At 46.8% G+C, this 21888-nt stretch overlaps 1 protein-coding gene across 1 annotated transcript in view; it reads right to left on the bottom strand.

Moving 5' to 3' along the window:
- The window catches only part of LOC126183281 (uncharacterized), a 625026-nt gene extending 603367 nt beyond the window's left edge, over nucleotides 1–21659 (bottom strand). Inside the window, exons 1-2 of the mRNA XM_049925110.1 lie at nucleotides 21528–21659; nucleotides 21299–21443 (exon numbers count right to left, since the gene is read on the bottom strand). Of these exons, the coding sequence (XP_049781067.1) occupies nucleotides 21299–21357 (59 nt within the window). The 5' untranslated portion in view covers nucleotides 21358–21443; nucleotides 21528–21659. The remainder of the gene's footprint in view (nucleotides 1–21298; nucleotides 21444–21527) is intronic.
- Between the last annotated feature and the right edge of the window lie 229 nt (nucleotides 21660–21888).

The following is a 21888-nucleotide window of genomic DNA, read 5'->3' as shown; positions in this document are numbered from 1 at the left end:
TCTCGTAACACAGAATAAGTGAAGAACAGAATAACAGCCGCCATAATTACTGTAAAAGCAGATACATTGTGTAAAGTTTATGACGAATTTAGCTATCATCTAGAGGTTATTCGTGCTGCTGCTGGTGAACGCATAGAGCATTTGCAATAGCATAGCTAAACCTTTAAAATGTTGTGAATATTTTGCAATCCATGCCATGTTCGTAGTATTTTTTTATCAATAAATATGGAGTTTTGAAATGAGGTCATTCCTTTTGAAACACCCTGTACTCTGCCTGACAAAAAAAGTGAAACAACCAGGAGACATGGTCGGAAGTCAATGCAATTTTGTACACGTACATCGGCAGGTATGCAAATCATTAATGTTGTAATTCACTGGAACGTTTAGAATGGTCATCAGATTGCATTAGTGTCGTTCACATTTAGTGTTGTTATCAGGCCAGACAGAGTGTATGAGTGGCGTGAACAGTTCAGATGTTGAGTGATCACTGTGAAGGACACAGACATGAGAGGCAGCGTTATCAGCAACTGATAGGATTTGTGGGGCTTTGGGATGTGAGATTGGTCTGATGTTGGACTGCTCGAGGATCCAGTCGACCACATCTGATCAGTACAAGGGAGGACTGCAGTATTGTGCACTGAGTACATCGTCACATTTGCGACTGCCACCCGAAAACAAGTAAGCACCATTGGTCAGAGCCTAGCAGCACCCGGATCAGGAAATTACCGTCCCACGCACAGGCTGCCGTTAACACAACAACACAAACGGCTGCGTTTGGAATATTTCCATGATTGGAAAGGACGGACTGCTGATGACTGGCGTCTCATTCTGTTCATCGAGCAATCGCGGTTCGGCACTACTACGGATGACCATCATCTGCGATTATGACGGCGACCTGGGGAGAGTTTCCATTCACCAAATGTTTTAGAGGAGCACAGCAGTTTTACTCCTGACGTCATAGTGTGGGGAGCCATGGGATATGACTGCAGGTAGTGACTGACGGAACTCTGACGGCACAACCGTACGTCACAAACATCCTGCGTCCCCATGTTTTACCTACGGTCGCAGGTTCGAATCCTGCCTCGGGCATGAATGTGTGTGATGTCCTTAGGTTAGTTAGGTTTAAGTAGTTCTAAGTTCTAGGGAACTGATGACCACAGCTGTTAAGTCCCATAGTGTTCAGAGCCATTTGAACCATTTGAACCCATGTTTTACCACTCATGTGACAGTACCATGCTGGCATTTTTCAACAGGACAATGCTCGTTCACATGTGGCACGTGTTTCTGTAAGCTGCCTTCATGTTGGTGAGGTACTCCTGAGGCCTCCATGATCCTCAGATCTGCCCCTGACAGAAGATATGTGTGACAAGCCCAGATGTCAACTTCCCAGTATCCAAGATATCAAGCAAAGACACAGGATGTGGGTCAGTTTGCTTTAGAAGGGAATACAACCGAATCAGCTGAAGCATCCGGACCAGACAGGATACAATGACATACTTACAAAATGAGTTCAAACTTTGTAAAGTTGGCTCGATTTTGTAATCACCGGAATAACATGACATAACCTCTCAACACGTGAAGTTTAATTTCATTTTCTTCTCACCTTCTGGCTGCCTCACTGTTTCGGTCATGACGTGTAATTGCTTTTATATCCCATCAAGAGCTCAAATTACCCTTTTGTGTCCTGACATCTTTGTAGGATGCAGAATCGTTTTGCTGTGAGTCACAATTGTTGATTTTCTAAAATTATTCAGCAGCGTTTAGCGGAAAAATCATCTTCTGCCCTCAACGAATTCCCTTCGAAGTTCACGGAGAATTTCCGTCAACTCTCGTACTTATCGAGCCTATCGGTAACCTTGAACATAATCTGATTACAATGACCACTCTCACGACAAACAGCACGGTTTACGAAAACGTCGGCCATGTGAAAGTCAACACGCACATTTCTTGCGTGACGTCCGGAAAGCCACAGAGATATCCTCGTAGTAGTGAAGCAACTTAAAACAGTTAATAAAGTCTAGTCTTCTGGTCCAGACTATGTACCAATTAGGCTGCTTTCAGAATATGCTGATGCAATAGCTCCATACTTCACAATCAAATACAATCGCTTGCTCGACGAAAGACAGCACCCAAAGACTGGAACATTGCACAGGTCACGCCAATACTTAAGAAAGGTAGTAGCAGTAATCCACTAAATTACAGGCTCATGCCATAAACGTCGATATGCAGCAGGATTCTGAAACATATGCTGTGTTCGAACATTACGAATTACCCCGAAGAGAACGAACTATTGACACACAGTCAACACGGATTTAGAAAACATCGTTCTTGTGAAATATAAGTAGCTCTTCCACACACGAAGTGTTGAGTGCTATTGACAAGGGATTACAAATTGATTCCGTATTTCTAGATTTCCAGAAGGCTTTTGACAATGTACCACACAAGCGGCTCCTAGTGAAATTGCGTGCTTATAAAATATCGTCTCCGTTATGTGACTGGATTCTTGAGTTTCTGTCAGAGATGTCACAGTTCACAGTAATTGACGGAAAGTCATCGAGTAAAACAGAATTGATTTCTGGCGTTCCCCAAGGTATTGTTACAGGCCCTCCGCTGCTCCTTACCTATATAAACGATTCAAGAGACGATCTGGGCAGCCGTCTTAGGTTCTTTGTAGATGATGCTGTCGTTCGTCGTCTAGTAAAGTCATCAGAAGATCAAAACATATTGCAAATAGATTTAGAAAACATATCTGTATGGTTAGAAAATTGGCAGTTGACCCTAAATAATGAAAAGTGTGAGGTTATCCACATGTGTGTTTAAAGAAATCGATTAAACTTCGGTTACACGATAAATCAGTCAAATCTAAAGGCCATAATTTCACTTACACTACTGGCCATTAAAATTCCTACACCAAGAAGAAATGCAGATGATAAATGGGTATTCATTAGACAAATATATTACACTAGAACTGACATGTGATTACATTTTCACGCAATTTGGGTGCAAGAATCCTGAGAAATCAGTACCCAGAACAGCCACCTCTGGCCGTAATAACGGCCTTGATATGCCTGGGCATTGAGTCAAACAGAGCTTGGATGGCGTGTACAGGTACAGCTGCCCATGTAGCTTCAACACCATACCACAGTTCATCAAGAGTAGTGACTGGCGTATTGTGACGAGCCAGTTACTCGGCCACCATTTACCAGACGTTTTCAATTGGTGAGAGATCTGGAGAATGTGCTGGCCAGGGCAGCAGTTGAACATTTTCTGTCTCCAGAAAGGCCCGTACAGGACCTGCAGCATGCGGTCGTGCATTATCCTACTGAAATGTAGGGTTCCACAGGGATCGAATGAAGGGTAGAGCCACGGATCGTAATATATCTTAAATTTAACGCCCACTGTTCAAAGTGCCGTCAATACGAACAAGAGGTGACCGAGACGTGTAACCAATGGCACCCCATACCATCACGCCGGGTGATACGCCTGTATGGCGATGACGAATACGCGCTTCGAATGTGCGTTCACCGCGATGTCGCCAAACACGGATGCGACCATCATGATGCTGTAAACAGAACCTGGATTCATCCGAAAAAATGACGTTTCGCCATTCGTGCACCCAGGTTCGTCGTTGAGTGCACCATCGCGCGCTCCTGTCTGTGATGCAGCGTCAAGGATAACCGCAGCCATGGTCTCCGAGCTGATAGTCCATGGTGCTGCAAACGTCGTCGAACTGTTCGTGCAGATGGTTGTTGTCTTGCAAACGCCCCCATCTGTTGACTCAGAGATCGAGACGTGGCTGCACGATGCGTTACAGCCATGCGGATAAGATGCCTGTCATCTCGACTGCTAGTGATACGAGGCCGTTGGGATCCAGTACAGCGTTCCGTATTACCCTCCTGAACCCACCGATTCCATATTCTGCTAACAGTCATTGGATCTCGACCAACGCGAGCAGCAATGTCGCGATACGATAAACCGCAATCGCGATAGGCTACAATGCGACCTTTATCTAAGTCGGAAACGTGATGGTGCGCATTTCTCCTCCTTACACGAGGTATCAAAACAACGTCTCAGCAGGCAACGCCGGTCAACTGCTGTTTGTGTATGAGAAATCTGTTGGAAACTTTCTTCATGTCAGCACGTTGTAGGTGTCGCCACTGGCACCAGCCTTGTGTGAATGCTCTGAAAAACTAATCGTTTGCATATCACAGCATCTTCTTCCTGTCGGTTAAATTTCGCGTCTGTAGCTCGACATCTTCGTGGTGTAGCAATTTTAATGGCCAGTAGTGTAAATACCAAGGAATTACAGCCACGAACAACTTAAACTTTAAAGAATACACAGAAAACGTTGTGGGGAAGGCAAACCAAAGACTGTGTTTTATTGGCAGAACACATAGTACATGTAACAGATCTACTAAAGAGACTGCCTACACTGCGCTTCTCCGTCCTTTTTCGGAGTATTGCCACGCCGTCTGGGATCCTTACCAGATAGGATTAAAGGAGTACATCAAGAATGTTCAAATGTTATTGCGAAATAGGGGAGAGAGTATCACTGACATGATACAGGATCTGGGGTGGACATAATTAAAACAAAGGCGTTTTTCGTTGCAGCGGAATCTTCTCACGAAATTCCAATCACCAACTTTCTCCCCCGTATTTGAACATATTTTGTTGACGCCGACCTACATAGAGAGAAATGATCATGATAATAAAATTAGGGAAATCAGAGCTCACACGGAAAGATATAGGTGTTCGTTTTTTCCAAGCGCTGTTCGAGATTGGAATAATAGAGAATTTTGAAGGTGGTTCGATGAAACTTCTCCCAGGCACTTAAGTGTGATTTGCAGAGTATCCACATAGATTTAGATGTAGAAGGAAATTAGGGGGACGCAGCATTTCTTGACTTCCGAAAAGTGATTTGTAGAATATCCACATACACTCCTGGAAATTGAAATAAGAACACCGTGAATTCATTGTCCCAGGAAGGGGAAACTTTATTGACACATTCCTGGGGTCAGATACATCACATGATCACACTGACAGAACCACAGGCACCTAGACACAGGCAGCAGAGCATGCACAATGTCGGCACTAGTACAGTGTATATCCACCTTTCGCAGCAATGCAGGCTGCTATTCTCCCATGGAGACGATCGTAGAGATGCTGGATGTAGTCCTGTGGAACGGCTTGCCATGCCATTTCCACCTGGCGCCTCAGTTGGACCAGCGTTCGTGCTGGACGCGCAGACCGCGTGAGACGACGCTTCATCCAGTCCCAAACATGCTCAATGGGGGACAGATCCGGAGATCTTGCTGGCCAGGGTAGTTGACTTACACCTTCTAGAGCACGTTGGGTGGCACGGGATACATGCGGACGTGCATTGTCCTGTTGGAACTGCAAGTTCCCTTGCCGGTCTAGGAATGGTAGAACGATGGGTTCGATGACGGTTTGGATGTACCGTGCACTATTCAGTGTCCCCTCGACGATCACCAGTGGTGTACGGCCAGTGTAGGAGATCGCTCCCCACACCATGATGCCGGGTGTTGGCCCTGTGTGCCTCGGTCGTATGCAGTCCTGATTGTGGCGCTCACCTGCACGGCGCCAAACACGCATACGACCATCATTGGCACCAAGGCAGAAGCGACTCTCATCGCTGAAGACGACACGTCTCCATTCGTCCCTCCATTCACGCCTGTCGCGACACCACTGGAGGCGGGCTGCACGATGTTGGGGCGTGAGCGGAAGACGGCCTAACGGTGTGCAGGACCGTAGCCCAGCTTCATGGAGACGGTTGCGAATGGTCCTCGCCGATACCCCAGGAGCAACAGTGTCCCTAATTTGCTGGGAAGTGGCGGTGCGGTCCCCTACGGCACTGCGTAGGATCCTACGGTCTTGGCGTGCATCCGTGCGTCGCTGCGGTCCGGTCCCAGGTCGACGGGCACGTGCACCTTCCGCCGACCACTGGCGACAACATCGATGTACTGTGGAGACCTCACGCCCCACGTGTTGAGCAATTCGGCGGTACGTCCACCCGGCCTCCCGCATGCCCACTATACGCCCTCGCTCAAAGTCCGTCAACTGCACATACGGTTCACGTCCACGCTGTCGCGGCATGCTACCAGTGTTAAAAGACTGCGATGGAGCTCCGTATGTCACGACAAACTGGCTGACACTGACGGCGGCGGTGCACAAATGCTGCGCAGCTAGCGCCATTCGACGGCCAACACCGCGGTTCCTGGTGTGTCCGCTGTGCCGTGCGTGTGATCATTGCTTGTACAGCCCCCTCGCAGTGTCCGGAGCAAGTATGGTGGGTCTGACACACCGGTGTCAATGTGTTCTTTTTTCCATTTCCAGGAGTGTAGATGTAGATGTAGAAGGAAGTTAGGGGGACGCCGAATTTCTTGACTTCCGAAAAGTCTTTGACTTAGTACCGAACCAACGTTTATTGGCAAAGGTACTATCAGTTGCAGAACCAATTAATGCAATACTCGCTGCTTTGACAGAATTATAAGTAAGTTATCCTTGTAGTGGAGCACTGTGCACGAGGACAACGCAGACAAAGTGAAGTGTCACGTAACTAGGACAGCTTGTAAGATAAGAGACAAATTAAGTTATTTGCTCTTACGATTGACATTACTAACAAAGAGAAACAAAGACAATGTTTCTATATAGGGTGGACATTAATAAAATCGACAAACGGATTCCTGGCTGGAAACTGAGGAAAATGGGTAATTTTAACATGTGTCCGGAAATGCAGCGTTGCCTCGGTAGGTGGCGCTGTCGAATGAAAGTTTCTCTGAACACGTGCGTGCGTTCCTTGTGTGTTACAGGCTGTATGATTGGAGCAGCGTACTGTAAGCAGCAGAATGGTCCGGTATTCTTCTCGGGAACAAGCCGAGATGATGTTTGTGTAGGACCCAGCAGATGGACAAGGTCGACAGGCAACACAGGTATACCAAAACAAGTACCCTCACAGATACCAGTCAAATCACACAACATTTGAAGCCATTTTTGGGCGTCCGTGTTATCATGGGATCTTTCAGACAGATGAACGTGCAGGGAGCCGCAGACTGCGCGCACACCAGATGTGGAGGGCCGTGTTCCACAGGATATTGAGACGAACCTAGCACAAGCTACAGGCAAGTGGCCCGACAACATGGTGCAAGCCAAAGTACGATTATTTGTACCCTGCACGACAACCACTACCACCCTGTCATCTGCACCGAGTGCAAGGATTATCAGCAGCGGATTTGCCTCGACGGGAAGGATTTTGTCGATGGTGTTTGCACCATACCATCACAATAATGGGATTTCTGTCATTAGTCCTCTTTACCTATGAAGCAACATTTACCAGAACTGGTATGATCAGTCTGCATAATCATCATCAGTGGGCTACAAACACGGCACATTGTCAGAGGAAGTTTCATTCGTCAGCGCCATGTACTGTGGCAACGATGAATTTCCGGACACATGTTCATAGGACCTGTTTTCCTCCACTGCCAATCATGAATCAGTCCCTCCAGCTTGTCGGTTCGATTAATGTTCGCCCTACATAGTTAAAATTAGATTACAAAATGACGCTAACACAGGTGCAAATACCAAAAAGCTGTGGAAGACTGTAAAGATCTAGCACACAACATGTGCTTATCCAGGCCGCTCATGTAATCGAGGACAATGTTACAACAAGAAGCCACAAATATGATCAAAATGAGCAACAGAAATTGCGTGGAAAAGTAAACAGATAATGTGCTTCACGGAATATGGATATCGACCACAACTGCGCTACTAACAACCGCTTAAACGGCTAGAGTGTGCTGACAAGCACCCACCGGCGGCTAGAGATAATGCCGTCTCATTGACGGCCAGAAGTAGAGTGCCCAGAATCCAAGTTCACAGCCCTCAGCTCTCGACTCTCAAAAACCCTAGTTAGAGAAGAAGATACTGTTGCCAATGTGACGGGCGAAAATTTTTGATAAATCTATGAAAAAGCAGGGCAAAGCACACGTTACTTTCTTCCTTTAATGTACAAGACGCACATTTTTTCGCACGAATTTGGGGCTCTGCTGGAGCTGCGTCTTCATAACTGTTCAGCGCCAAGAACTCTACCCAGAGCGACGAAATACTTCTGGATGAACCAAATTTTTAGACTGAACACAGTTGATTCGTCGATGCTGGTGCGATAGTGCCATGGTTCAGGTTGGACCTGATGATCTAGTGATAAAGCGTATGCCTGGAAACCGAGAGACCGTGGGATCGAATATGGGCCGGACAACGGATGTTTCAGCCTTCGTTTTAACCTAGTCTTCACCTCTCAACGAAATGAGGAATTGACAAAAACAATATGTGGGCCGGATTCCACGTTAAACTATAGACCCATTTCCCCAGTTGGATGATTGGGTCAGCACCAGGCCATTGAGCCACACGAAATTATTATTATTATTATTATTATTATTGTTATTATCTGTCTTTTACAGTCTAGCAGAAAAGAAAGACTGTCACTCTCACCTATTCTCTGGACGCTGTGAGGCGTCCATGGGATAAACCACCCACTGCAGGCGCCAGCCCAGCTTTCAGTACTCGCACTCTGTGTCGTTGCCCAGGTTCTGCGAACAGCCTATTCACCCCTAAGAGGGCCCCGCTCGAGCTGACAAGGGTACTACAGGGACGTTCCCAGCTGCAAACCCGCCCGTCGTGACGGGCGCAGGACTGCTTTCTCAGACTCACTGCTCCACCTTAGATAATTGCGAAATAGCTGGCTCAAACGGAATAATATCGTAAAGCGGTATGTGACAGTAACGTTATCCACAGTTGTTTCCATTAGATTTCAGTGTCGTGCGAAGATTGGCAATTTGCTTCAAATGTGTAGAAATGTTAAACTGTGCACTTCACCAAAGAAACAAGTCCGCCCCGTTAGTTGAGTGGTGAGCATGATGGATTGCCGTCCTACGGGCTCGGCTTCGATTTCCGACTGGGTCGGGGATTTTCTCCGCTCAGGGAATGGGTGTTGTGTTGTCTTCATCATTTCATCCCCATTCGGCGCGCAGATCGCCCAATGTGGGAATGCGGTGAATCACTTAATAAAAGCAAGTATTCTGGTCCAGACTGAATACCAATTAGGTTCCTTTCAGAATATGCTGATGCAATAGCTCCATACTTAACAATCATATACAACCGTTCGCTCGATGAAAGATCCGTACCCAAAGACTGAAAAGTTGCACAGGTCACACCAATATTCAAGAAAGGTAGTAGGAATAATCCACTAAATTACAGGCCCATATCGTTAACGTCGATATGCAGCAGGATTTTAGAACATATATTGTGTTCGAACATTATGTTTACCTCGAAGGAAACGGTCTATTGACACACAGTCAACATGGGTTTAGAAAACATCGTTCCTGTGAAACACAACTACCTCTTTATTCACATGAAGTGCAGAGTGCAATTGACAAGGGATTTCAGATCGATTCCGTATTCCTGGATTTCCGGATGGCTTTTGACACTGTACCACACAAGCGGCTCGTAGTGAAATTGTGTGCTTATGGAATATCGTCTGAGTTATGTGACTGGATTTGCGATTTCCTGTCACAGATGTCACAGTTCGTAGTAATTGACGGAAAGTGTTCGAGTAAAACAGAAGTGATTTCTGGCGTTCCCCAAGGTAGTGTTATAGGCGTTTTGCTGTTCCTTATTTGGAAGACAGTCTGAGCAGCCGTCTTCGGTTGTTTGCAGATGACGCTGTCGTTTATCGACTAATAAAGCCATCAGAATATCAAAACAAACTGCAAAACGATTTAGAAAAAATATCAGAAAAATAACGAAAAGTGTGAGTCCATCCACATGAGTGCTAAAAGGAACTCGTTAAACTTCGGTTACACGATAAATCAGTCTAATCTAAAAGCCGTAAATTCAACTAAATACCTAGGTATTACAATTACGAACAACTTAAATTGGAAAGAACACATAGAAAATGTTGTGGGGAAGGCAAACCACAGGCTGCGTTTTATTGGAAGGACACTTAGAAAATGTAACAGACCTACTAAGGAGACTGCCGACACTACGCTTGCCGTCTTCTTTTAGAATACTGCTGCGCGGTGTGGGATCCTTACCAAATAGGACTGACGGAGTACATCGAAAAAGTTCAAAGAAAGGCAGCACGTTTTGTATTATCGCGAAATACGGGAGAGAGTGTCACAGAAATGATGCAGGATTTGGGCTGGAAATCATTAAAAGAAAGGCGTTTTTCGTTGCGACGGAATCTTCTCACGAAATTCCAATCACCAACTTTCTCCTCCGAATGCGAAAATATTTTGTTGACACCGACCTGCATAGGGAGAAACGATCACCACGATAAAATAAGGAAAATCGGAGCTCGTACGGAAAGATATATGTGTTCATTCTTTCCGCGTTCTATACGAGATTGGAATAATAGAGAATTGTGAAGGTGTTTCGATGAACCCTCTGCCAGGCACTTAAATGTGATTTGCAGAGTATCCATGTAGATGTAGATGAATGTAATAAGACCTGCACCAAGGCGGCCGGACCTGCCCCGCAGGGGGCCTCCCGGCCAATGACGCCAAACAATCATTTCCATTTACCAAAAAAACACAAGTCAAAAAAGGGGGGAAAAGATGACGCACCATAACGGAATTATCCGATTGGAACGGGAACGGGTATATGTGATGCACATGTACAGAGAAACAAATGATTAAAATTTCAGAAAAAAATGAATGATTTATTCGAGAGAGCTTCACAAATTAAGCAAGTCAGTAACACGTTGGTCCACCTCTGGCTCTTATGCGAGCTGTTATTCGGCTTGACATTGATTGATAAAGTTGTTGGATGTTCTCCTGAAGAATATCGTGCCAAATTCTGTCCAATTTAATCGTCAAAATATGGTTGGAGGGCCCTCCCCCTAATGATCCAAACGTTCTTAGCTGGGGAGAGACGCGGTGACCCTGCTGGCGAAGGTAAGGTCTGGCAAGCACGAAGACAAGCAGTAAGAAATCTCGCGGTGTGCTGGAGGGCATTATCTTGCTGAAATATAAGAACAGGATGAATGCTACGAAGGGCAACAAAACGGCGCGTAGAATATCGTCGACGTACCGCTGTGCTGCAAGGGTGCCGCCAATGACAACCAAAGGGGTCCTGCTATGGAAACAAATGGCGCCCCACACCATCACTCCTCGTTCTCGTGCCATATGGTGAGTGACAGTCATGCCGGTATCCCACCGCTATCCGGGGCGTCTCTAGAGAATTCTTCAGTCTGGAATCTCATCGACTGGAGTAAAATTGCATTCCGCGATGAGTCCCACTTCGAACTGAGTCTCGATGACCAACGAAGACGTGACTGGAGACCCCTCGGACAGCGGTAGGATACCAACCTGTCTGTCGTCTGCATAAGGCCAACAGCCAGAAGTGCTGGTCTGGGGTGTCATATCTTCTCATAGCAGAAACCCTTTTCTTGTCATCCACGGCACACTTACGAGATGCATTCAAGTTCTAAGGCCTCCGATTGTTTTTCTAATTAACTACTCACCCGAAATCGATGAACTGGTGTTACTTCTCGACGTAATCGCCCTGCAGACGTACACATTTTTCTCAACGCTGACGCCATGATTCCATGGAAGCGGAGAAGGCTTCTTTAGGAGTCTGTTTTGACCACTGGAAAATCGCTGAGGCAATAGCAGCACGGCTGGTGAATGTGCGGCCACGGAGAGCGTCTTTCATTGTTGGAAAAAGCCAAAAGTCACTAGGAGCCAAGTCAGGTGAGTAGGGAGCATGAGAAATCACTTCAAAGTTGTTATCACGAAGAAACTGTTGCGTAACGTTAGCTCGATGTGCGGGTGCGTTGTCTTGGTGAAACAGCACACGCGCAGCCCTTCCCGGACGTTTTTGTTGCAGTGCAGGAAGGAATTTGTTCTTCAAAACATTTTCGTAGGATGCACCTGTTACCGAAGTGCCCTTTGGAACGCAATGGGTAAGGATTACGCCCTCGCTGTCCCAGTACATGGACACCATCATTTTTTCAGCACTGGCGGTTACCCGAAATTTTTTTGGTGGCGGTGAATCTGTGTGCTTCCATTGAGCTGACTGGAGCTTTGTTTCTGGATTGAAAAATGGCATCCACGTCTCATCCATTGTCACAACCGACGAAAAGAAAGTCCCATTCGTGCTGTCGTTGCGCGTCAACATTGCTCGGCAACATGCCACACGGGCAGCCCTGTGGTCGTCCATCAGCATTCGTGGCACCCACCTGGATGACACTTTTCGCATTTTCAGGTCGTCATGCAGGATTGTGTGCACAGAACCCATAGAAATGCCAACTCTGGAGGCGATCTGTTCAACAGTCATTCGGCGATCCCCCAAAACAATTCTCTTCACTTCCTCGATCATGTCGTCAGACCGGCTTGTGCGAGCCCGAGGTTGTTTCGGTTTGTTGTCACACGATGTTCTGCCTTCATTAAACTGTCGCACCCACAAACGCACTTTTGACACATCCATAACTCCATCACCACATCGCTCCTTCAACTGTCAATGAATTTCAATTGGTTTCACTCCACGCAAATTCAGAAAACGAATGATTGTACGCTGTTCAAGTAAGGAAAACGTAGCCATTTTAAGTATTTAAAACAGTTCTCATTCTCGCTGCAGGCAGTAAAATTCCATCTGCCGTACGGTGCTGCCATCTCTGGGACGTATTGACAATGAACGTGGCCTCATTTTAAAACAATGCGAATGCTTCTATCTCTTTCCAGACCGGAGAAAAAAAAATCGGAGGCCATAGAACTTGAATGCACCTCGTACAGGAAACTGGTACGTCGATGATATTCTACGCACCGTTTTACACTACCCTTCACGGCAAGCCGTCCTCGTTCCAGAAAGACGATGCCCGCCCACTCCGCACAGGGCGGGAGTTTCTGCTGCTTATCTTCGTAACTGCCAAACACTAGTTTTACCAGCAAGGCTGCCACATTTTGAAGATCTAATGCGCCAATTGGACAGAAACTGGCACGATACTCCTCAGGAGCACATCCAACAACTCCATTAATCCATTCCAAGCCGAATAACTGCTTGCATTAGGGTCAGAGCTGGAGCAATGCGTTATTGCCTTACTCAATTTGTGAAGCCCTTCCTCTGGAATAAATCAGCCAATTTCCTGAAATTAATTGTAATAATTTGGTGTGTACGTTGCTTTGTCTTAGAGCAGGACCGGCCAAACTCTGCACAGTGTGCAGACGTGCGGAAGTGCTGCACATGTGCGCACGTGTGCGACAGCGAGCGACAGCGACATCTGTTATTAGACATGTGTCCTAAATGAACGGCGGCGGCTCCACTTCCCTGTCGTACAAGCAAGAGCGCAACATATCCAGTCTCGTTTACCCCTGGTGACCGTAACCGTAACAGAGAAGTACTGAGAAGTGGCAAGTACTGTGAAAAAGCAAAGGACGGGAGCTCTATGTTCTCAGTCGTTTAAAAATGACTGGGAACTGCAATTCTTTTTTGTAGCCGTTGTTGATAATTGTTTGCTGTGCCGCTGAATAATAGGCGTCCAGCGTAAGTTTTCAAACCTCAAGCACCTCCCTGTCCGGCCCCAACCTCTCCTTAACAATCCTGCCGAGCATCTCACCCTCAGCCTCTTCTTCCCCGCCCTTACCGTCACCTGTGCCACCATTTATGTCCGCCCTCGCACCCTCATCCCGTACGATTTCCTGGCCCACATTGACCGCACCTTCTCCACCTACGTGATTGCCGCCGACCTCAATATCCACAGCCGTGATCCCTCCGACGTCCAGCGGTGGCATCAGTTTCTCACCACTCTCCAGGGAGACCTGGTTCCCCTGCCTCAGCACACCCGACCCGAATCCAACACCACTCCTGATGTGGTCCTTGCCTCTCCCAACCTCCTTGGGCGCATCACTGCAGACGTCCTTGACCTCATTGGCAGTGACCATGCTCCTGTTCTCCTCACTATCTCTAATGGTCGCCATCCCCGCAACGCTCCTCGCCCTGACGTCCCTCCTAAACTTGTCCATGATTACTCCTGTGCCAACTCGGATGCCTACCGGGATTCCATTCACGCCCAGGTTGACGGCCACGACCTTACCCTCCAGTCTCCTGATGACATCTCTCGCACTGCTGCCTTCCTGCACCAGACCTTGTCTGACGCCGTCGCCACCCATATCCCCACCAAAGCCATCCACCCTCACCGCCCTGCCCTGCCTCCACAGGCCGTCCTTCTCCTTCGAGAGTCCCGCCGCCTCTACCGCTCTTTTCTCCACACTCGTGACCGGGATACACTTACCCGCCACCGGCAATTACAGCGACACATCCGCAACCTGCTTGTTGCGAAGAAACGCCGAGTCTGGCGCCAGACATGTACACGACTCAACACCACGCTCCCCATCTACTCTTCCAAGTATTGGTCTGCTTTCCACCGCCTTACTGGGAACCGCCCCACCCCCCAGAACCCTCTCCTCCTTAATGACCGTCCCTTTCCTGACAACCTCAGTAAGGCCAACCACTTTGCCTCCCACCTCTCTGATGTTTTTTCCATCCCAGATGATCCCCACTTTGATTATTCAATCTTCCCTGATGTCATGGACCGTACGAATACCTCTGTTCCTCCCCTTGCTCCTAGCTTCCAGTACTTGGGCCACACCCCACCATCTGCACTTAACACTCCCACACAGGACATCAGCCTCACACTCCGCACTAAACGCAACACTGCTCCCGGCCACGACTGCGTTACCTACCGCCACCTCAAACACTGCCCTCCCTCCTTCCTTTCCCTCCTTGCCACCCTCTACAATATCTACAATATCATCCTTGCCACTGTCTTCTATCCCGACCTGTGGAAAACCTCCCGTATCCTGATGTTCTCCAAACCCAATAAGCCTCCATCTGATGCCTCTTCCTATCGTCCTATCTGTCTCACATCGGTGTTCAGCAAGCATCCTTTCCCGGCGCATCCATCTTCACCTCCACCAAAACCACCTCCTCCCAAACACCCAATGTGGCTTTCGACCTTCCTTCTCTGCTGATGACCAACTCCTCCGCCTCACTCATCTCCTCTCCCTCCAGCTTAACTCCCGTCGCTCTGCCATTTTTGTCTCACTTGACCTCGAAAAGGCCTACGACCGTGTCTGTCATCCCGGTATCCTGTTTAAACTCCAAACCTACGCCCTTCCTATCAACTACATCCGTCTGGTGGCCTCCTTCCTCTCCCACCGCCCCTCCTATGTTACCATCCATCATGCCAATTCCCACACCTTCTACCCCTCTGCCGGTGTGCCCCAGGGCTCTGTCCTCTCCCCTCTCCTCTACCTCCCATACACGGCAGATATGCCCCAACCCCCCCCCCCCCCCCGTCCAGTACACCTCTTGCAATATGCTGATGACACCGCATTCCTCGCCCTCGCTGCTACCCTCCAACGGTCCCAACGCCTTCTCCAGAGTCACCTTGACCTTTTTGCTGCATGGTGTAACCAATGGCTCCTGAAACTCAATCCTTCCAAGACCCAGGCAATCATCGTAGGTCGTACCACTCGCCCCTTCCGGTTCCTGGATTTCTCCCTTACTGTCTGCGCACGTCCTGTCCGTCTCACCCCCACCCTCACCTACCTTGGCCTCACCATTGACCGTCACCTCACCTGGATACCTCATCTCCGCTCCATCCAATCCAAAGCCCACAACCGCCTCCGACTCCTCAAACTCCTCTCTGGCTGGACATGGGGGTTGCACCCCTCTACCATCCTCCACACCTACAAATCCTTAATCCGTCCCATCCTCTGTTATGCCAGTCCTGCCTGGATATCTGCCCCCCCCCCCAAATTCTATCAGTCCCTCCAGATCCTTGAGCGTCATGGACTCTGCCTCACCTTCCGTATACACCTCCCGTCCCCCATGCGGATCCTCTATGATCTCATTCCTTTCCCCCATCTGCTCCTATTCCTTGAACATATCCGCATCCTCTACACCTCCCGCCGTCTTGAACCCCCTCACCCCCTGGTTGCTCCTCTCCTCTCCCATCCCCGCCCCCTGCCACGTCTTCACCGTTGTGTCCCCCCTACCCTCCATCTCTACACCCTCCATCTCCTTTCCCAAGGTGGCTTCCGTCAACTCCCCCTCCCGGATGATGCCCTCTCTCCCTCCATTTATCCTTCCTATCAACTCTGATCCTCCCTCCCCCTCCTTTCCTCTGTCCTTTCCCTGGGCTCCCTCTCCCCCCCTTCCGTCCTGGTTTCTCCCCCCTACACCTCCCCCTACCTCCCTTCTCCCCCCCAGTCCTTTTGTATTCCCCTCCTCTGCCTACCCCACTCCCTGTCGCGTCTGCCCCCCACCCCTCTTATGGGTCCTCATCCTCCATCAGCTCCTTTTCCGGTTCCCCCCCCTTCGCTTTAACTCTCCTTTCCCCCCTTTTTTGTTTTCCCCTCTTCTGTCCAGTTTCCCCCCACCTGCTCTCGACTGTGGTGTCACATTTGCCAACTTTTTTGTGCAGTGTTCCAGTGACTATTCAGTGTTGTTTGTCTTTCTCGTGTTGCGACCAGAAACCATGCTGTCGCTAGGTGTGAATTTTATGTCTTTTGCGAACAGAATCCAGACTGTCGCCGTGTTTTTTACTTGTCTCTTGTTTTCCCTGTCTGCTTCGTATGTATTTTTATTAGCATCATCATCCCTCTGTTGTTTGTTTTAAGTTCCACGATTTCTTTTCGCCTTGTTACTCTCTAAGTCTCCGATTTTATAGCCCGTTTTTTGTTATTATTTGTTCTCCTGATCTTTGTCACAAAATCTGTAGGCTGAAGAGCGGCATACTAAGCTGCTGCCAGCCCGCCCCCTTCGGGGGGAATTGAAATTCAATAAAGAAAAAAAAAATAAGTTTTCAATTGAAAGACATTACAATACATATCACAAAGACGAGTGTAGTGTACTCAACAGTGAAGAACGGCAAGCAAAATTAAACGTCCTTAAGAAAATGGATGAGACACATCAACTCGATTTTACTGTACGTCAAAGTAACTGATACTTCTTGAACTCTTAGTTTCTTGTGTTACATTTATGTCTGTTTTACTGTAAGCTGTACAATGTACTGTTTTCAATTTTCCAGAATGACAACAACACTAAATGTTCACTGCGAGCAAGTTTTAAAATCGCATTAAGAATTGCAAAATCTGGGAAACCATTTTCCGAAGGGGAGTATGTGAAAGGGTGTCTGATTGATGCTGCAGAACTTGTGTCTCCCACGAACGTTAGCAGGTTTCAAGAAATCAGTCTATCCAAACAAACAGCGACAAGACGTATCAGTGCTATGGCCGGCGATCTGCACAGGCAGCTAATAAAGAAGGCTAAAGACTTTGTTGCTTTCTCTGTTGCGCTCGATGAAGCAACATGTCGATAACGCACTTTGTGTAACAGAGGACCGACATCTGTGCGTAGAAACATGCACTACATGAACGCTGACGGCTGCGGCGTGCACGCTGTGACCGGGAAGTTGCACATGTGCAAGAGCACCGCACGCGTGCTGAATTTCTGGCCGGCCCTGTCTTAGAGTGTATTTTCCAGGGCTACAATTACGAGGAGTCGCAACTGGAACTAGTCAACTCATACAGGCACCTGGATGTGAGATCTGGTGGGGATGTGAAATGGAATTGATCATGTAGGCACCGTCGTTGATACAGCAGGCAGGAGACTCCGGTTCATTGGCAGATACCAGGAACACGCATTGAGTGTACAAAGGAGACTGCTTACAAATCACTTGTGAGCCTCATCTTAGAATACTACTTATGTGTATGAGACCCTTGCGAGACAGGTTTAACAGATGATGTTGCAGGGCAACACGAATGGTCACATGTTTGACTCACGGGAGAGCATCACGGAAATGCTACGAAGCCTCAACTGGCAGACGCTGAAACACAGGCGTCAACTGTCCTGCGAAAGCTAACTTACAAAGTTTCAAGAAACGTATCAAGAGAAGAATCTAAAAATATGTTTCAGTCCCACATGCATCGCCTCCGTAGAGAACGAGATGACGAGATTAGATTAATTATACAGCGCACAAAGGCATTTAACTAGACATTCTTACCACGCTCCATACGTCAACGGAACGGGAAGGAGCCCCGATTGAAAGAGTCCTCCGCCTTGCACATCACATAGGTTTGCGGAGTATGTACGATGATCTAGACATGTATATGTAAGAAATGTGGCAGTACGCCTCTGAGTTGCTTCAACGTGTGTCTTTAATGCGACGAGTACGCTCTGAACAAACCGAAGGAGGTAATTAGCCTTGCCTACCCACGAGCTCGTTGCATCTCTTCCAGTTTTGCACGTTACGTTTAGACGTTCAATAGACGCCGTTGAGCCTCTTTAACATCTGCTCGACGTGATACTAAGGAATTCCATTATCAATCATTTGATCCCATCACACGCAAGTTATTGCTAATAGATTTCTAATTCTTATGATGACACGAATCCTGTGAAGTAGCAATATAACTATGCAAGTTTTGCCTAAGAAATATTTACAACAGGCTGGGTTTACGCAAAAACTTTGTAATGAGTTCAATAGAAGACTTAGCAATATTTCAACTCCTATAAATACTTTGAGCATTCATGCAACTAAACAAGCAACCACCAGAAATATAAATGTACACAACCGAAAATCGATATGAGAAATATACTCTTCTGGCTGCAAGAGCTCATGTCCGCGCGTACAGTTACATTTTAATATTCGTAAAAAGGATGAAAAATATGGAAAAATTATTTTAAAAATGTGTTGACTTATGTCATTTCATTAATCCATAGGAGTCAATGTTATGTATCAGCTGAATGAGCGCTTACACAATTCAGCGGTACTACAGTTTCTTCCAGCAATCTAAAATTCATGGAAAGAAAAATAATATAAGCAGCTCCTTTGTAAAACTATTTTCGTAAAATTAGGCTTGTCTACAAATTATTTACCTCAGCTATGCTTTCGTAGGCGTCGTCGGAACATGGCACTATCTTTTCTCTCTCTCGCCAGTCTGCAAGAAAGCGGCTAAACGGTAAACGCTGGACTAACAAGAAGGCCAAAATGTATCCCGCTGCTGGAGGTTTCTGACAATTAGCAATGGATTTTTTCTGTTACAGTTGGTTTCAGGGATCAAACTCCGTCTCGGTTCAAGCAGTTCTTCTACTGTTGAGTAAGTCGCTCTTCTGAGAGCCGGAATCGTGCTGTTTTGGATCCACCAAACAACGTAAATTTGCTGTTGGCATGGAATCAATGACTTTTAAAAGTTAGAAATAAGTAAACCGTCTTTCTAGAACGAAAAAATACTGAAACAATGTTTTAAAAAGCGTGTGATAAAATTTACGATCGTGTCACGTGCAAAATGAGTTACGGAAGTAGCAGATTTTCATTATGTTGTACACATCACCGTAGCAAAAGAATAATTATCACAAAATTTATTGCAACTTAAAGGCTGTGAGAAAAAAGATTTTTAAAGAAGGACGTCCGTGTAAAATGGCATTTGTCTTAAAATTTGGCTGTGCGTGTCTCCGCAGTCAGCTCTTATAGCCAGGGCAAGTCTGAAATACAACGTGCGTAGTTAACAGTAGCCCTGATGGAGTTTATTATCGAACTATATTAATGGCTATGGATTTCGAAAAGCAGTACCAGTGCGAAATAGTGTCTAAAATAAGATTTCCACTTCGAAGTGCCTAGGTTGTGATTTATACTTCGTTGTTAAGTGGAAACCTTCGAATGTAAGCACTGGTGGTTCATCGTAAACTTTTGAAGCTGAGCATTGATAACTCGTGCGAGATGTGTCGGTCACGACAGCCGGCGCTGACGAAAGCACCTAAACTGTCGTGCCAACATTAATTTGTAGAAGCACTTAGATTCTAATTTAAAAAAGAGAGCAAATTCGTCCACCGCTAAATTAATTTTAAAAAGCTTCCTGAACACCTGTCTGTGTCTCACGTGAAGAAAACACGTGATACTGTACGAAGGCACAGGCGTCGTCAGTTAGTAATCTAATTAACACGGCGGAAACTGGCATCAGTATGCAGTTCATCATATCGCAAAAGCAGTGCACAAGATTCAAGCCATTCGGAGGTCTGTACGAGATATTCCTCGCGTGGCTCTAATAGCTAGGTAGCTTTCGCGGGCGTCGCTCAAAGCAACGAAAATGTAGTGAGGCAGCAAAGTTTCAGTGACAATGAGTTTACTTTTAATATATGGTAAAAATTAAAGTCTAATGCCCTCGTGCTGACACACACTTTATCATATTCTTTTGTTTCCTTAAATGGTTATTCGTATCAAAAGAAATCTGCAGATAAAAGACGTAAGCAGTATGTAAACAATTCTGAAAAATTGCACTTCCATAAATGCTCTGTTGCGCAAGGTTCCTGCTAAGAGCATCACAACAGTGGGTTAGAAAAAACATAATAGGCAAAGACGCGAACATTGTTATAACGCCAATGCGAAATTAATTTTACCAGTGAAGAAGGTCCATGAAACAGACAACGATTACGAAGCCTCTAGAAAACAACATAGGACAACAAAGTTTTATTATTGGTGCTATGGGACATTTTTACAATTCCAGTTTATAACAATTACATATCTCTCGCATTTTTTATTATATACCTGTATTTTTCCATATATTTCCTTTTGTTTGTTGCTAGATTAACCTACTTCCCTCATCTACAATACTTTCCCCTCGGTTATCAGTATTAGCGTTATTGAGCCAACAGACTTTTATGCCTCAAAGTAAAATTCTGTCAGGCGAATGGATACCTGCCCTCTTAATAGTTTCTTACGAACAAACACAAACGAATGAGTACTGAACAGAATATGCGATTTCGCTCGGTTGCGAACGACACGTTTCGAACGTACGGACGAGGAATAATTTTTTGTTATGGAGAACAAAAGCTATTTTCTTGCTAATTTTTTTGCATTGAAATGTATTTATTGTCTTAATTCGATATCGAGCAACTGGGGCTTCATATGTAGACGCTTTAGAGTTATCGAAATGATATACCATCGCAACTACGTCCTGTTAATGTCTCCTAGCGTCCACTGGTGTGGCAACTGTATAAGACTCAGAGGCTGCGAAAGGCGTAAACTTGATGACTGGCAAGCGAACGGCGAATCATAGAAATTACTAGAAGGAACTGTTGCACTTTTACTATGTCAAAAAGAAGAAAAAAACGAGCAAAAACTAGGAGAAAATATCAAACAAAGTTGGGAGAAAGACTGTACGAAAGAAAAGATTGAAACGGGTGAAATGCAAGAGGAAAGCTGTCAGCAGTGAGGAGAGATGCGTACCTGTGGTGCACTGTGGTCGACGGCTGGCGTGTGAATAGGCGCAGCCTGGCCACGCTCATGCACGTCGGCTCTGACTCTGTAAGGACTAAACACGTGACTGCCGGCGCGCACCGCCGCTGGGCATGACACGTCAGCAATAGGCAACCTGCCAGATGCAAAACTCGCTCTGTCTTAACCAGTACCTCAGGCACAGAGCGATGAAACAGCAAGGACAAACCAGGAGACAGACCTTTGTTAATTTTTAATGTTTCGCCGCTGCCGAATTACTGAGAACGCGGAGGCAGGGAAGAGACGTGGGCCAGAATGTGATAAGAAATGCGTGTTGAGTGCTCTATATTGATCTACTACCTATCCCTAGCACATCTGCAACACTGCGCTGCCCGTCTGACGCGGGAGCGGACCTTAGCGGCTGGAGGGCTGCGCATGCGCACTTCGCCTCATTACGAGCCGCGCCGCGCCGGCGCTGCTGCTTCTGCCGTTGTTGCCTTTAGCGCTTAGCGCTTCTCGTCGTTAAAAAGAGACCAGCAATTTGCTCGGAATGGGCGCGTCCTCTTCCACCACCTAACGGGACAAAATGGTGTAACCCGTCC

This window comes from Schistocerca cancellata, chromosome 4, assembly GCF_023864275.1.
Source record: "Schistocerca cancellata isolate TAMUIC-IGC-003103 chromosome 4, iqSchCanc2.1, whole genome shotgun sequence".
NCBI classification, from domain to species: domain Eukaryota; kingdom Metazoa; phylum Arthropoda; class Insecta; order Orthoptera; family Acrididae; genus Schistocerca; species Schistocerca cancellata.
Note: the sequence above shows the minus strand (reverse complement) of the source record. Positions and strands in the feature narration are given on the sequence as shown.